Source organism: Mytilus californianus, unplaced genomic scaffold (assembly GCF_021869535.1).
Source record: "Mytilus californianus isolate M0D057914Y unplaced genomic scaffold, xbMytCali1.0.p SCAF_11, whole genome shotgun sequence".
NCBI classification, from domain to species: Eukaryota; Metazoa; Mollusca; class Bivalvia; order Mytilida; family Mytilidae; genus Mytilus; species Mytilus californianus.
In genome coordinates, this window is record NW_026262593.1 from 45,743,001 (window position 1) to 45,761,582 (window position 18,582).

At 31.9% G+C, this 18,582-nt stretch overlaps 1 protein-coding gene across 1 annotated transcript in view; it reads right to left on the minus strand.

Moving 5' to 3' along the window:
- LOC127720927 (uncharacterized transporter slc-17.2-like) overlaps positions 1–8,372 on the minus strand; it is a 207,951-nt gene extending 199,579 nt beyond the window's left edge. Inside the window, exons 1-5 of the mRNA XM_052227663.1 lie at positions 8,176–8,372; positions 3,792–4,025; positions 3,494–3,581; positions 1,952–2,047; positions 347–477 (exon numbers count right to left, since the gene is read on the minus strand). Coding sequence (XP_052083623.1) covers positions 347–477; positions 1,952–2,047; positions 3,494–3,581; positions 3,792–4,025; positions 8,176–8,271 — 645 coding nt within the window. The 5' untranslated portion in view covers positions 8,272–8,372. The remainder of the gene's footprint in view (positions 1–346; positions 478–1,951; positions 2,048–3,493; positions 3,582–3,791; positions 4,026–8,175) is intronic.
- Positions 8,373–18,582: the final 10,210 nt, after the last annotated feature.

An 18,582-nucleotide genomic window follows, 5' to 3' on the forward strand; every position in this document is an offset into this window, starting at 1 on the left:
TTTTTTCAAGTAGTCACTGAACCATGAAAATGAGGTCAAGGACATTGGACATGTGACTGACGGAAACTTCGTAACATGAGGCATCCATATACAAAGTATGAAGCATCCAGTCCTTCCACCTTCTAAAATATAAAGCTTTTAAGAAGTTAGCTAACGCCGCCGCCGCCGCCGCCGCCGCCGCCGCCGGATCACTATCCCTATGTCGAGCTTTCTGCGACAAAAGTCGCAGGCTCGACAAAAAACGAAGAAACGAAAAACAACATTCTACAAAACTGAAGACTGAGCAACATGACCCTTACCAAAACAAGTTTGGAAATGAACTGATAAGGACGAATACAAATATTACCCGTTTGCTTGTGTCAAATTGTATATTTGATTTAATATAATTTAGTTCTTCTTTGGAAATCCATTGATTTGTGTCTGGTGTGTCATGTACAATCAGAAACCATGCTATAGCCCATAAAACTGTTAATCCACCTGAAATGATATATAAAAGATGTTGTCTAAAATTCGTTTCTCTTCTGTTTGCGACTGGTTATCTTTTTCTCGCATGCAAAGATATTTCTCGTTTCAACGAATGAGTGATACGATTTAGTGATACAAAAAATTTGTTAATTTTTTTGGCTTATCCAGGATCATGAAATGATATTACGAAATTTTCATTGGCTATTCGTTAGGTCATTGACTTTAAAGGTCAATACGATGATATTCATTTTCACCGAGGGCAATGGAGATCTGAGGTTTCTTTAATAATATACGAAACACTCCAAATTTTATTTTTGTCAAATTTTATTACATTCTGAAGCGTTCAAAACACTTTTAAAATGTATAATGTCAAAGTTTGATGCCGGAACAGGACATATGACGTCATACTGGTTTGTGCCAAAGACTAAATCAAGGAGTTAACGGATACTATGTAACACAAAGAGAATGTTTAAAATAAGAGAAATGGGTTTAACAACTCGTAAGAATTGGTTATCGCTTGCTATCAACTCTCGTTATTTGATTTAGATAGTTTTAATAAAAAAAGTGTAGCAAAAATACCAAACTCTAAGGCAAATTCAAAACGGGGAAATCCATAAAAACTGACAAAATCTAACTCTATCAATCAACATAAAAAAGTGAAAAAACTGCTATATTCCTGACTCGGTACAGGGAATTTTCAAAGAACACGGTGGGTTAAACCTGGGTTTACAACACGTTGTTTAAAATGTGTTTCAGCTCACTAGCGAAGTTTTGTGGCTGTCTTAGATCTTCAGATACTAGAGTAGTAGTCTGATCCGTAACTTTAGCCAGTATGACTCATTTTGACTGAGCGTGGATACACATGAAAGATGAAGCATGTATAACAGGAGACACTTACCGGTCTAGCTCCTTTTGAAGATCACACGATTTCCTTAGTGTTTGTTTGTTACCTTAATTTTTCTTTTTAATCGAGTCCCCAGTTAGGAATATCCATGATGGTTGTCGTTAGTCGTACTTTTATGCTTTTTTCCTTAAAAGAATCAAGTATTGCAAGCAGGCAGTCTCTGTAAATATTTATTCACTACTTTTTCCGAAAATACATAGTTTTTACTATTTACTTAACTCTTTTTTACTTTAAGTTTACTTTTTCATTGACGTAAACCATACGTGTCCTTTTATTCTCTTTGAAAAATGCCAATCTTCTTGATTACTGTAGCTCTATAATTTTCTTTTGCTTTGAAGCAAATCCGCTAGCCAGTGTTTTTGCCCTTGCATAATTTGACTATGTTAAGAATTTGTTGTAATGTTCGGTTTAATGTTGTGCAATGATCCATACATTTTGACTTTCTTTACGTTGTTTTTATAACAATAGTGAAGAATTTGTATGGGGAAATGTTTATATAGGGATTTAAATTAAATATTAAAAAGTGTACTGTGCATAACAAAACAATGATAGAATTTAAACATAATATTAATAAATACTTACCGGTCAAGTAGAAAATGGATCCCCAGCCATTGTCAAAGCCATGCTTACAAAGGTAACCAGATGTTATAAATGATATCACAATACCAAATGCCACTCCTGAAAACAGAATTACTCAGCATTTAAGTTTGGCTTCAAATCAGAATTCTTATTTTCTAATCTTTTGGAAGTATAGTCGTACGTATATCCAATGCGTACAGCAAAAAAAAATATATCAAAATATAAGACAAATTTCGAAAACGTATACATTTTATAAAACTACAAACGATACTACAGTCAAAAGTGTTTTACCATTCAAAAATTCCAATATATATTTCATATGAAACACATGGAGATGACCTCCGGAGACTGCCGACGGTCTTATAACCCGATATAAACACAAATATAAATATAAATATATGGCGAGCACGTGCAATTATTATAGGTTGAAAAATATGTTAATCGTTGAATGTTGACATTCTTACCTTTAAATAGCTGAACACGCCTAGTACATGCTTAATCCATCTCCAGCTAAGGGATTGAATTGAAGGTCACATGATTACGAATTACATGAGGTTAAATTATTGACTTGCAAGTCAATAATACATCAGCGATGTTTTTCAGCTTATTCAGACAAATTTGGGCCACACTGAAATCTTATAACGAATTATTATTTCAAAATTCCACTTTTATTGATACTTAAAAGAAAAAAGAATATTACTTCAAATTTTTGTCTAAATGGTACATTTGTAGCTAATGCTCCTTTAAATATCAACTGTTAACTCGTTATTGAATTCAGTTTTAATGCTAATATGGGCTATTTTTCTTACCTGTCTTTACTAAAAAATCATTATTTAAATACAAATATTGAATTTGTTTCTTTTAGATATGGGTTTTTTTCGTGAAGAATTAAAGATTTGTCATATTAAGACAATGTTTTCTTTAAGATTAGAAACCAATAAAATATTGGCAAATAATCTTGGCTTGATCTTTTTTGTGACTTTTGGTAAAAATTCCACTCAAATTGGACAATAAATGACAATTAATTAAAAACTATGTGTTTTTTATATGAAATGTATTGTAGAATTTCTAGTTGTGAAACAATTTTGACCTCAGACTATTTAAATGTCTTAATATAATTTTAAGCGCTTGCTAATTTTTTAGCTGAGTATTATATAAAGAACATATCGACAGAAAAATATTTTAATCGGGTTCAGTCTATTTCATAGATATGCTCTTGTCTCTCTGTGATTACAGAATGATTGTTATAATTAGCGACTTAAATTACTGTAAAACATACAGAAAGTATTCGAGACGACCAACATTTACTGGTATTACATTACAATCATTCTGTAATAAAATAAAAATAAAGGGCACACATTTTGAAAACAGAGTCTTAGGAACATAAATGCCCCTCTGGTAGTTACAACGTAAAAGGTCCGTTATAGAACCCTCACAAACAGTATTATCGATATTTCTTAAATATGTACAAAGCAAAACACTTTTTATCATAGCTACATTCTATATTTAGCATTCAAGCTCATTATATAAATGTACATTCCTTACCTAAGCATGCGAAAGACGTCAGTTTGCTCTTTTCAAAAAGAGGTGCCCAGCGACCAATAATTGAATTTCCAGAAGGAAGAACAACTCCCTGCAAATATAATAAAGCTATCGTTCAAACAATTTTAGGAGAAAAATAGAATGCAATCAAAATAATTAGTCAAATAAGGACACGTAAACAAATGTATTAAGTTTAAAAATAAAACGTGTTTTGATTATATATATAACATCTGTCGTGTTTTTTTTCATCTAAAAATATCAATACAGTAAACCAGAATTTTTTATCTATGTATGTACTCACTGAAGAAAGTCCTAATATAACACGTACTACAAATACTGCATACACTGATGTTCTGGCACAAACTGGTGTCACAAGTGAGCAAATGCCAGATATTATCAAAGCAATGCCAAAAACTCTTCTGCCACCATATGTATCTGACAACCAACCTCCAATAATTTGGGTGCATATATACCCATAGAAAAAGGAGGACAGTAACTTTGCTTGAGTTGATTTGTCCCAATCAAATTCTGCATTCTGGAAAAAAAATAGAAAATTTTTGACCGATAAGATACTACTTCATGTACTAGTCAAGACCTGTAGCCTTAAGGAAGACGCAAATAATAACGTTAAAACGAAAATAGATAATAATAGATCATATGGTTGATAGTACGTGACGTGAAAATAACAAAAGTATATATTTACAACGTTACTTCAAAAAATGAAAATCAAGTAATTTGCAATACTTTTATAATGTTACAAACAAACTAAATTGCGTTGGGTATTTTTTTTTTCTGGCTTACATCCCATGTATCCTTTAATTCGTCATTTGATAAAATCATTCAGTATTTAAAAAATGGCAAACAATGCTGCACTTTCAATTATATTGAACACGTTATGAAAGAAAACATGAGTACTTTGAGCATGATGAGTGGTGTCATGAAGTCTCCAACATTTATTATTTCTATAACATCCCTAAAATATAATAAGTTTGCTAAAAAAAAAATAAAAATGTAAAGCAAATGTCTGTTCTGTATTATTTCCATCAGATTTATTAAAGATTTCCATTTATATCAATCTTCTCTATACAATAGAGGGCCAGACTTATAATTATTTAAACAAAATTCAGTGATCTGAAATTGGTGCATTTTTTAAAATTTACACAGAAAGGCAAACTTCATATTATTATTAAATAAAAGAGGGACGAAAGATAACAGTTTAGCTTCTTTTCAAATCAATCATTTAACAATCTTTTGATGAATAAATATTGCTCAATTAATTTCTTTTGTTTACGATTGACAAAAATTAAAATTCTATCATTTCAACTGTTTCCAACAAAAATACACAGAGAAAAACAAGCAGACTTGTTTATAATTGTGCTGTTGAAATAGAAAAATAGTCTATTTATTTGTAAAAAATCAAAGTGATATGTTTCATTGTTGGAAAAGCCGAAGGGCTCGAGTTAAGCTATAGATGTAGCTGCTTTTGGGATGTAAATCATACTTTTCTTTTTTATATACTTTACAAACAAACAAACAAAATAACCCCCCCCCCCACCCCCCACCCCCCCACCCCCCCAAAGGAAAACTCTCAGACACACCGAACTGGAACGTTATATTTCATGCACTTTGATTCCTATGTGTTAATTAGTTTACGGAGGGTTTCATTTCTCTCGGCAATAATCTTTATGGCTGAAAGAAAAACGTGAACATTTATATAGAACGAGAAAAAAAGCAATACACGAAAAACATACATGATATGACAGAAACCAAAGACAACAACGAATAACATTGCCCTGACTTTGCACAGACATTTATAGAATGGAGGAATAAAACATGTTTGTGAACACTCAACCCTCACCTAAACTATGACAGTGGCGTAACAGCACCTCACAAGAACCAACTTTAATATCAGTTCGTAACAGCATTACTCGACAGATCGGCACGAAGCACACAGAACAACTAACATAAATCCTAAAGACACAAAATACCGTTCTTAGACTACTCGCAGCTACTAAAAGCTAGTTCAACCCAATTACAACTCAACCCACATCATGATCTTCCATACTAAAGTTATCAATCAGTACATAGCAAACTGTTTTTGTGTAAAGACGTCATAAACAGTCTGAGAAAGCATGAACATGTGCCAAACCGACAAATAAGTACAAGGTGTCGACTGGCTGTAGGACATAAATTTCTTTTCGTTACAAGGCATAACGAGTACCGTTATGCGTAGTAATTTGCACACTAAGCGGGAATTTAAATCATTCGACGGTTTGCATTCAACCAGTCTAGACTAAAGGTCTGTTTGACTTTTTTATTTTGTTTAAAAAACAATTTTGTTTTATAGGTACTGTCTTTCACACGTATACGACAATTCTTAAAGAATTGTACAATTCAATAAATGCACATATACACTGCCCAATTTACAGTATTTATTCAATTTTCTGTTTTCATTAATTTAGTTGTGAATTGTTTCTGATATTTTGTAATTGTATTTTGTAGATTGTGCAGGCTGTTGATCATACTTCTAGTGAAGAGAATGTGATAAAGACTGTGTTTTGCGTAACACCTGCCCTTCTAAATTTTTGTTTACATGTTGTTATTATGTTTCGATTGTATTATTAAATGACTGGATGCTGCAAACCTACATTCCATAGAACATTTGTGTTTTGTGTCATTGAGCCTTGTATAGAAAAGAAATGCTTTATGTTCGGTTGAACTCGTGAAGTCGTGAAAAAGAACATAACATAAACTGTTCAGCATTTCATTCTAAGTTGTGTTTTAAAACAAAATTAGTATAAGTACCGATATAAAACAATATTTAAATATCTAACTGCGTGTTCAATTGATAGCCGCTAAGATTACGTATGTTTAAAATATCAAGGACATGGATCGTATCTAAATTAACCATGGTTACTTTCTCGCTTTAACTACCCAGTTATAATTAAGGAACCAGTCATGTTGATAGAAAATTCTTGGCTGTTTGTTTGCTAAGGGCCCTTTTATAGCTTACTATTCTGCTAATCATTGAAAGATGTGGATATTAATTGTTTTCTTTTTTTTTCTTTTTTTTTTGTGGTGAATGATATTTTTACCATAATTATGTGAAATTCAAAAGTCTGTTAGTGGTAACAGATAGTGCATTTATATAAGGGTTTAACGACATTAAAAACCTTCACAATACTAGTATCCATCATCTGAAAACGCAATGCCTTTTTTCATATTTTCCAGTAGATTGCGCTGCAAAATCTTATAGAAGCAAGAGATCAAATTTTAAAGTTAACATTTTTTTCTATCGACTATCATAACATATGTGAAAAAATTTCATTACAATTGGTTAAAATATTGACCTACTCCTAAGCTTTTTGCATGGTTCTCTCATAGATTGTGAATTCATTTAAACAAAAGACGCATTGAGATGTTTTGTACGGTGGCCAGATAAGGTCAATTCGCGATTTCGCCTTTCAGCTTTTAATATTTTATAGGGTAAAAACGCAAAAAACACAACACATTTACCGCGAAAACGTAGAAACATGAAAGGTTTCATTTCTCATTTTCGCATTTTCGACATCGCGCTTTCGCTTTTTCGACTTCGCGCTTTCGCGTTTTCGACTTCACGCTTTCGCGTCTTCGTTTTTGTGTTTTCGGGTTTTAGCTAATTCGCGTTTTCGCATTTTCTCGATTTCGCGTTTTCTTGTCTATGCGCGAATTCGCGTGTTCGTGTTTTCGCAATTTCGCGTTTTTGCAATTTTACGTTTTCGCGTTTTCGCGTTTTCACCAACACTAGCCTTTCATTTTGCAAGATCGCAAAAATATCCAGTCAGTTTAATTTCTTCAAATTGTTAATCATTATCCAATCAAATCAAAGATACGAAATGATTGACACAAGAAGGCAGTAATTGACAAATGCTAAATCGCATATTGCAAAAACGCGAAATTACAAAATCGCGATATTAAGAAAATACAAGAAATCGCGAAAACGCGAAATCGCAAAACTGCAAAAGAGCGGAAACGATTTCGCGTTTTTGCACAAGAGAGTTTGAAGGGCGAAAACGTGAAATGGCCTTATCCTGCAACCATTGTTCTGTTTTTTTTTCAAATGTTTTAAGTTTCTAAAAGTCGGTGACCCTATTTGTTGGTGTTTTTGTATTCCTTCTTATACAATGATAAAACAAAAGCTGGGTTTTTTTTTAAATTCTATTAAACCTTTATAAAAATTCATATATGTTTCTCGTTTCTCGTTTTTATATAGATTAGACCGTTGGTTTTCCCGTTTGAATGGTTTTACACTAGAACTTTTTGGGGCCCTTTATAGCTTGCTGTTTGGTGTGAGCCAAGGCTCCGTGTTGAAGACCGTACTTTGACCTATAATGGTTTACTTTTATAAATTTCGACTTGGATGGAGAGTTGTCTCATTGGCATTCATACCACATCTTCTTATATCTATGAAACTATAAAATGTGCAAATAAAAATTACTTTTCCTATATATTTTTATAAACATTACAAATCCCATTAACGTCGGTGAAGTATGCTTTTTGCTACAGTTCCAATGTTTATTTGCAGGATATCTTTTGAATTGAAAATAACATAAAGATATGTACTTTACTGTTCATTGATCTTAAGGGACAATTAAATACCAAAATGTGTACACCACGAATTACATACCTATAAACTAAGACATTACCTCAATAGGAATTTGGCCATCCATATGTTCCGCGCAGTGCTCAGGGAAACTATTGTTAAAACGAGTTTCCGATGAAATGTTACCAGTTTTCACCATACATACTATGGCCACACTCAAGTTGGATCTTAAAGCATTTTGCAACGTAATGCCGATAAAAACAAAATATGAAAGTATCCAACGTTGAGAGCAGATACATGGGATATCTAATAAAGCAAAAGAAAAAGCAATATGGTTATTGTTTAATATAGAAACTATGTTTTTCCTTCCAACCAATACGTATACATGTTTGAGAACGTAACAGTTTAATTCACATTTTCAGTGACTCTATGAAATGTCCTACTAATACAAGACGTCTTCACTTTCGCCATAATCTATACGTTAGGCAGTTTCAGATTGGTTGCATGATTTGTGTTTTGCTTTACGCCGCTTCAGCACAAAAAGGTTATATCGCGGGGATAGCAGTTTCCGACGTTAGTTTCGGTTTATGTTATATGTAATATGCATGATTCAACTTGAATTATCTCCCTTTTTCCTGAAACAATCTAAATTAAAATACCTGACATTACCAATGTGTTGTAATGACTGATTGATTAATTGTGTTTAACGCCATTATCATCACTCTATCTTGTCTATATAATGGCGTCCTGTTGTTATTGATGGCGGAGGTCAGATTACACGTATATAACCACAAACTTCAATGTATTATATGTATGCGAGACATGTCAGATACTTGAGTCAAGTATAAGTAACGTAGTAAGTCCAGTCGTCTCAAATAGGATTTAGTCAATAAGACAGTAAGTTTGATATAGGATGAAAATTCAAAACATTAAAGGTTATGTAACCTATATGTTGCTCTTTTTAACTCAACAGCGTAATTGTATCGTGTGTTGTACAAGTTATCGATAACAATAATTTGACGCAATCAAAGCATGGGGATGGAAATAAACATTATATACACATTTCCATTCATTTAATTAAAGTTTTTGCCTAATAGTCTATGAGAAGATGTTTTTATAATAATTTTCTATAACAAATACAAAAATAAATACTTAGAGGTAATATTACCACACAATTTTAAAAAAATCTCTGTTCAAAATCTTTAATTTTTATAAGTTCTGCAGCTCAATTCAAATTGAATATGTCGAGGAAAAACATATTCTACGATCAATTTCAGTCGTAAAATATTTTTTTAGAAAAGCGTTTAGGATATTGATAACATTGATTCTCCTCTTGAAGACTAAACACTATTTCGCATGGATCAACATTTCCATTACGTAGTCACATAGCAGGCTCCAATGAAAAGATTTTATTGAATATTCAAGGTTAAAGTCAGTAACCAAACGAAAATATTTTTACAGGATTCATAACATTCCTTTATTTTATATTTCTTAAATAAAAAATAATAAAATACCCCAACATAGGTCGTACCTCCATTTGTTAATTGGATTTGGATATTCTTTTGATTCCCTTTTAGTTTTCAATTATGTTTACATGCTGGTCTTTCAAATTGCGGGGTTTCAGCATCCATGTTGAAGATAAATCAGGAATAATGCATCAGACGCATCAAACTTATAAAGTCTTATTTCATTTATCAAATAATTCAACGGAGCGAGGTAGAATTATAAAACAAAACCAATAATTAAGTTAGTTAATGATTTCCTATATTTACAACTTTTTGTGGTTTCAACACATCAATATGATAACAACATTGTACAGATAATTCTATCAAATGATTTTTGAAATAATGAAGTTTCTTAATATACCAGAGCAACAGCAAATTTCTAAAACAAAAAAGCGATCAATTTTAAATTTACATGTTACATTTCAACGGTAACCGTACAGACAAATACAGTACTTTATTCATGAGATTTGTATCACGTGACTTGTCATTTTAAATCAATTGCTCCCCTTGGTGGTAGGTTGAAAGTACTTAAATATATATCACATTTTCAGATAATCACGACTCTGGTTATTGTTTTATTTACTACAGTACAGACGTTGCATTGTTCGAATGATCTATTTGCTGTTCATAACGGTTACCATAATGTTTCGTCTTAATGGATTTCAATTATTAAGTTAATACAAAAAGGATACTTACATTAAATCTATGTTCTTGTCATCTCATTATCCGTATTTTTAACGTCAAAATTTAATATCCGTATCACAATAATATATATATTGAACGTTACTATTTACAAATTTACAGGTAAATAGAATGTCCTTAAAAACACACGCATATCAGTAGGTTTTTTCCATTTGGACCGATCGTTTGGTATTAACCTTGGGTGTGTTTGATTATTCAAAATTAAAACGTTGGATATCCATTGAGCCGCTTCTATTATTTTCTTGTTTATAAATATTATAATAACAATTATTGTTATTTTTTATATCATTTTTCATGCCTTCATGCTTATTAGAAGATTACAAATTTATGTAATGTGCAATAGAATTATAATGTATATTCATGTATATTATGGAGAAGACGGAACTAAGTTGAAAAACTTGTGTCTTATCCATTTGTTTTGTACAATAAAATATGTTTAAACTAATCACGACTTTTAGCGTCTTTGCACAATGTATGCTCAATTTTCGTGGCTCCTTAAATACGAAAATAAAAAATTAGTATTAACTACAAAATAACATCCTCTTGATGTTTATAGAATATTAGTCTGTCAGACTCAAGTATTTATATTCTTCAAATTAGTCTACCTGTTTTCAGCCGGCCTTCAAACTTCTTGAATTTACTGCAACACTTCAAAAACTGTCAATATAGCCTCAATGGTAGATGTAATCACTTATATCTAAATTGGAGTCGAGGCTTTACCAAAAAAAAATATATATTTTGCTACAAGATGTATTTTACAAAGACGTTACTGTGTGTAAAATATCTTGTAGGGTAAGGGGTACGCTCATATCTGTTATAACAGAAACGTTTGTTTTAATATGCTATTCTTGGTTGGATTTGTCCATTTTGACATTTGTGATGACTCAAAAGTAACAACACAAATGACCTTTCTGCAGTAAAGTACCAATATACATTAACAATGTATGAACATAATAAACATAACTGTGTAACATAATAAAATTAACTGTGTAAGGCTTGATGGATAGTTGATCGTTACAAACATGTTAAACCCCGCCACATTATGTATGTGCCTGTTGCAAGGCGGGAGCCTGTTGTTTAGTTTAGTTTAAACATATTTTATTTGCTAAATATCAGCAAAATGGATGAGACACAAGTAAATCATACTTATGAAGTCTCCTCCATATCACAATATAAGTATATATACAATAATATTAAACATTATGATAAAATTGAGAATGGAAATGGGGAATGTGTCAAAGAGACAACGAACATGCATGTAAAGCGAACAAATTCATTAGATATTATACGAACTATAAATAAAAAAAAAAGAACAAGAAGAATGAAAAAGGAGGAAAAGAAAAAGAAGCAAATAATATTTTCTGTGATGATGACTTAGGTTTGATGGTGATGATCATCCGTGCTGGTAGCAATAACACTTTATGAAGGTACTAGAATCTCTGTTAGACATTTTAATAAAATATTGAACATGTTAGAAAATTATGAGATTTGTTCATTCTAAAGTTCAAGGTCTCCGCAAGTTAATAATCTAGTATCGATAATAAAGTTTTCAGTTAGCCAATTAAGATTGTTAAGTAAAATTTCTCTATATGTAGTGTATTTTGGGCAAACGAAAAGAAAATGATGAACATCCTCAATATCAGACCCACACTGACACGAAGGATCCAGTATAGTGTTAGTTTTGGAAAGGTCAGAGTTTCAAAAATGAAGCGGAACATCGCAATTGAGTTAAAATAATATTCAATTTTCTCGGACTGTACATATAATACGGCGCAACTCTACTCTTAAATTAAGATATAGCCTGTTGTTTGTTAGTTCATGTCTGTCATATTTGTGTTTTGTTATGTTTTGGTTCTAAATCAAGCCATTTTATGTTTTGAACGATTTCACATTTTGTCATGTCGGGGTATTTGATAACTGACTGTATGGTATGTGATGCTTAGTGTTGAAGGACGTATGGTGACCATTATTTGCTTACACCCACGTCATTTGGACTTTAAAAATTGTTGTCTCATTTGCATTTCTCCTTATCTTATATTACTTAATTGTTCACGAAGGGAAAGCAAATAACGTGTAGAGTGCGATTCTATGTAGGCAAGTTGCTGGTGAGATGTTAGAATTAGAATACTTGTATAATTATTTTTCGGGCCTTTTTGGAGCTATTGAAATGGTTGTTCTCAATAAACAAAAATAGTGCAAATACAAATTAGCAGTGTACTCAAACGTCTGCCAAATAGATTGGTCCTAAAACGTTTTTTTTTTGTTCATATGAAATATATTCGTAATTCCCTGTCTATCTTAAAGTCCGTTTTAAATGAATAGTGATATGTATAGAACGTTATTTAAAAATATCTATTTGTTAACCAATATATTTATATTGTAAATATAAATTTTTGTCCTTCCTTTTCGAATATTGTTATTTCAACACAATTTCCATCTTTATTGTAATATTTCAAAATAATAGAATAATGGATCAGCTTTCAGCCTAAAAGAAAATGAAAACAATACGTTATGCGGCCGAAGCACTTTTCTTGATTTACCTTTATCAGGAACACCCAAAGCCGAATATTTGAAAGCCAAGGATGTATAAGGAACGAAAACGTTGAAGAGCTATAAACCAAAAAGGACTTTAAAAAATACACAAATCCATCTAAGGCCAACTTTGCCTGAGGGAGTTGAAACCTAAGTTTCTGTATAATTTCAACATTTATAAACGCGCAATCTCAACATTGTTGTGATTTTTTATGATTTTATTTGAAGCTTATATTCGAGAATATTTATTCCGTACATATTTGATATTCTTACCTTGCCTGGAAGATTCCATCATGAATATTCCATATGAGAATTAAAACGTAAAAACAAACAAGCTTATTTATATAAATAAACATTTTCTCTTTTGAAATATTATGTAATTAATTATCACTGTAATTATATCCAACTGGCCATGATAAATGTATCTTTAAAAGTAAAATTAGTTATTATGTTCCTGTTAAAACCATTGTTTAACCCCAAAATCCACTTTAACATTGTCATAAGATGTAGTTTATTTTTATTTATAAGTACATTAAAGTTTAAATCATTTCCACGAGCGTGATACAACTGAATACGACTGATAGCAGGATATGTCGTTACAATGTTATATATGCTTGTATCTCCCATTTATTTTCTTATGGGATGGTGATGTCTGCTGAACATTGTTTTTTTTTTTATTGCGCACTGGTATCTTATAAACAATTCATTGTACTCTTAAACTATTATATAATTATTTTGGTAATAATTCGTTCTCACTTTCGATATATGACATTGTTTTCTATATTTCCGTACATACATCAATTTTAATCTGACATTAAGGTATTTGACTTTTGGTCCCCCTGAAATTGATATTGATAGTTGTTTGGTATTCATTTAAAATACAACACATACGATTTCACCTCAAATCTTTATTTCCTTTGACTTTCAAAATAATTTCAATTTTACTAATTTTATTACATATGTTTTAAATACAACAAAATGTTATAATTTTCAAGAATATATATAAATCGATACATATTCTTTATGTTAAGCCGCAAATATATATATCTATTTGCAATGCTCATATGTGCATTTGCAATATCAATTTTCGATAAATATTTCGACTTTCACCGACATTAATGACAACGATCTCTAAGGCGACTTTTGCAAAATCTATATTGGGATCAACAAATCAGAACACATTTTGAGTTTAAAAAGGTTGTAAATAGTAAACAGAATCTGCAATCGATATTTTATTTTCAGCTACCAAAAGACATAACCTAAGACAACAACTGAGTTTCCTGGCTTGTAACAGGCAAATGAATATTTAAAAGATATTTTTGGGATTTCAACCCTCTCCTTTTTTTAAATTAATTTAAATTAAAACATGTACATAAGGTAGCAATTAGAATGTCTGCTTGAACAAATGAATATCAAACTGTAAATATTGTTCAGGGGTATGTGCAACATTGGGTATCTTAATACGGATTGTTATTGTAAAAACAGAAATGGTTAATTACGCAAATCAGTATCAATATCCACATGGATAACAAAGTACACAAGAAGAAACTTAATGCTTTGTATTTCTATAGTTATTTACTGACGAACAACGAGTGTCATAAGTATGCCTGTAATTTATTATGACGTGGTTTTTCATTTGATGACATTTTCACCTGAAACATGTTCATGCTGGGTTTTTTTAATACATATTTTGGACGTTCTTTTCAAATTTGTACAGCGATTGTGGAGATGTTCTCTTCACTACAACGTGAAATCACAGATATAAATATTATACTGGATCACTACTAGGTCTTATGATTTCTATGGTTGAAATGTTCGATAAACAAAGAATCAGATATTCTTCTCACTACTATGTGAATAACATGGAAATTCATGTATTGAACGTAGAATATTGTTATAAGAATAATAATTTCAACATTTCATCGAGAGAAAAAAAAACTGAATATGTGCACTTTTTAAAACGAATACTAATTTAAGAATGGAATTATTCCACATAACAGAGGAATTAAATTAGAAAATACCTGACAGTGTATTCCTTGTGGTTTCATATGAGAGACTATCCAAGGATATTCCTATTCATTCAACACAAGGATGGTTTCTGTGTCCAAAACAGGCAGCTAAGACTAAAGCAGAGAAATGTGCAGAGAATGATAATAAGATTGGATAAGAGCATACTGTTCGATTATTCGTACGTTAACATACTTGACAAGTGCTTTTACGTAACTTTATCTGCATCGTAGCATAAATAAACACTGCTCTGGAAATAAAGTCACAAAGGGAGATAATTCAAATTTTACACAATGTACTACACAATGCTAAAATATATGTGCAACAGTTGATTAACATTGATTTAAGATAGAGAGTTTATTAATGTCTTTCATTAATTTTTTCTCCCCAGATATAGCAATAAGTAAAAACATAGAAATGTGGAATGAGGTGTTAAGGGAGAATCAAAATGTATCCCCACATTGTAATGGCCTTCTTTAATTGGACTTGTCAATGGAAGACAAGAGGATCAGCTTGGAGTGAGTGTAACAAATGCACATACAAATTTAAAATGTATAACTTGTACATAGAGGTGGAAAATATAAAAGGGGACAACGTGCTACAAATATAATCATGGTTTACAAGTTAGGCTCCATTGTACTCCCATTAGTACACCAGATTACCGTATGACCTTAAATATTTCACCTCCATATGTGACTGGTAGGCGACACACTGCTAATGCAATATCTGAAACAACAAAAGCAAAAAACATGAGAGATAAGAATCGACAAAGGGAAAAAATCAAAAGGATAAAAAAGTTACGAAGGGAAACCCCTCATTTCGTTAACATTTACGCTGAATGTGTTTATAACAATGCTATTTATATAATCCGGCACTTTTCAACCCGCAACCAGGCGTGCTTATACTGTAGCTGTAAAATGAGACCTATAAACAAAGTTTGTTCAGACTATAGAATTCATACAGTTATTACCAAAGTAGGTGAACATGCCGGTCCGTGCACAGCAAACATGAACATACAAGACAGTAAAGGCAATTACAAGCGGTTGGCAAGAAATTTCTTTGAAGAATTAAAGGAGGATGGATAAGAGGTTAGTGAAGTAACTACTTACCCAGACAGTAGTGCTACAACTTCAACTTCCCTTGTTCATTTACTTGACAACAGACATGTGATATCTAACCATCTGTCCGCAGTTTCTGGCATTATGCCTGCTCGCTTAAAGTTGCAGAAAAACCAGCTACAGATTTTATTTCCATCTTAGATTACAGCCCGCTGTCATGTCGAATATGTACATGGTAATATCTTATAGCACACATCCCCAACTGTAACGAAATCAAAACTGTAATTATATGTTTCAGATGTAATAGTAAGTTGTTACTGTGGAGATCACACATGTCGTCTTAATTATTCTTTTGTGTGTTTAAAATCTAGAAAGTACCATACATGGATTGATAAAAGTGCTTATCTGAAGAAGCATAATTCTTAAATTGAGCTTCATGAGCTGTTGCGCCAATGTGTCAATTACCGACTGCTTCCTAGCTACGACTGCAAAAAAGAGGCGAAAGATATCAAAGGGACATGCAAACTCATAAGTTGAAAACAAAGTGATAACGCCATGGCAAAATATGTACAAGACCAAAAGACAAACAACATAGAAAACTAAAGACTGTGCAACACGAACCAGCCTATTTAAAGTACAAATACGCAAAAAGTTGAAGCCCTAACTCGGTCCATCCCAAGCACCGTACCGGCTAACTCCAGAAACTTTAAAGTTGTAGAGTTCGGGTACATACGGCATGAAATAAAGTAAATCATGGTACAAAGTAAATAAACAAAAATAACATAATACCGAACTACAAGGAAAATTCGAAAAGGTGAGTTCCTTAATACAAAATCAAAAGCTCAAACACATCATAAAGCAATTCCGTCGTCATATTGTGTGAGATTGCTTGAAATTTTAAACAACAAGGTACAAAAGTGACAAAATCTCTAAAAATGAGATTGAGAGGACCATAATGAACACATTAGAATTTGTAAATATTCAGAAAGCAGCATTAATCAAAGAAATGCAGGAAATATGCTCTGTATGATATACATGCACAGAATCAGGAAGATTAAGTCTAAACGAAAAATATAACATACATACCTCAAAGACCATTCCTATGGTAGACTCCGCAGTTCTACAAGGCTTTCAAAATAAATAATATTCACTTTTATTTTCAATCAACAATGTGGATGGTGATCCTTTGTACATATATTTTTCATTCTACGCCCAATTTTATTCATATTGAAAGAGTGTGGCTCGAGAACTAAATGTTCTGGCTACACAAATGCTGTTGTGGCATATGTGCGAGATATCTAACCGTGTCACAGTACATTTTACTTGGCATTTCATCTCTCAAAACATGATTTTTTTCTCCTCATTTGGCCACACAACTGACTTCTTCCTATAGACCCCATGCTCCCTACCAGTCCACCCATGTCGACCAAATTTAAACATAGACTTTTGCACTAAAAATAGTGTCATTCTTTGAAAATGCCTGTACCAAGTCAGGAATATGAATATGTGTTCCGTTTGTTGATAAAGTCTAACGTTTAAATTGTCATTCCCCCTTGGAATTCGGTATACTAGTATTTGTTAGTTCTTTTTTGTCTATGGTTTCAAAGTAAAAATCCAATATGTAAGAAGAAAGTAGTTGAGATGCGGTATCATTAACCCGAAGATTCACCAATAGTTCAGAGTTAAAAGAAACTCTTACAAATTCTTTCCATACAACCTTTAAGCAGTTTTATTCTGGGCGAAATATGAGCGTTGCTTTGTATATAACTGGGTGGTATTGTGCATCATGCCTTATCTTCATATATATTTAACTAGATTTGAAGAAAACATTCATAGAATTCTATTTACCGGAAGACTTTATGCAATTCTGATTAGTACTTTATCCTAATGATTTGTTAGCTTCAAGGTCAAACTGAGATCAAACATAGGAAAACCTAGATTTTAATGGCATGTTTGCTTTGCCAGCAGGTTTTTTACTACCTTTTATATTTTGTTTTAAGTAACTATTATAGACCAAATTCTTTCTACCTTCTAAATTTGGTTTTTAGTTTCTGTTTTACAGATGACTATGGATATGTTCCAATTTTCGTAGCCACAATCTAGTTTTTTTCCCGAATGTGATCTACCGAATTACACTTATCACCGGATTTAATGTGTAGTAACATGAGCAACACGGCGGGTGCCACATGTGAAGCAGGATTTTTTACCCTTCCGGAGTACCTGAGATCACAGCCGGTTTTGATGGGGGTCGTGTTTTTCAGTCTTTAGTTGTTCCTGTTATGTTTTGTGTACGTTTTTTTTTCTTTTTCTTTTTTTGCTGTGTCGTTGTCAGTTTATTTTTCGACTAACGAGTTTGAATTGTCCCCTTGGGTTTTCGCCTCTTTTTAGTATCATAGATCAAAGGCAATGTTAATTTGGCTGAAAATAATACATGCACATTTCATCCCTCGGTGACTTATATTTTATAAATCATTGTACATTTGTTTATGTTTTGTCTGATATTTCACATTATCGCCACATAAACTACATTGTAAAATTTAGACTCTATGATATTGTTTAAATGAATATCACGATATTGATAAACTTTACAAAACTTCAACTAAATGGTAATTTTATATAAAATAAATGGAGAAGCTGTTGATAAATATATGTAAAAGTTTCAATAGATGTGATAAATAGTTTAAAAGAATGAAAGTGTCATATAAC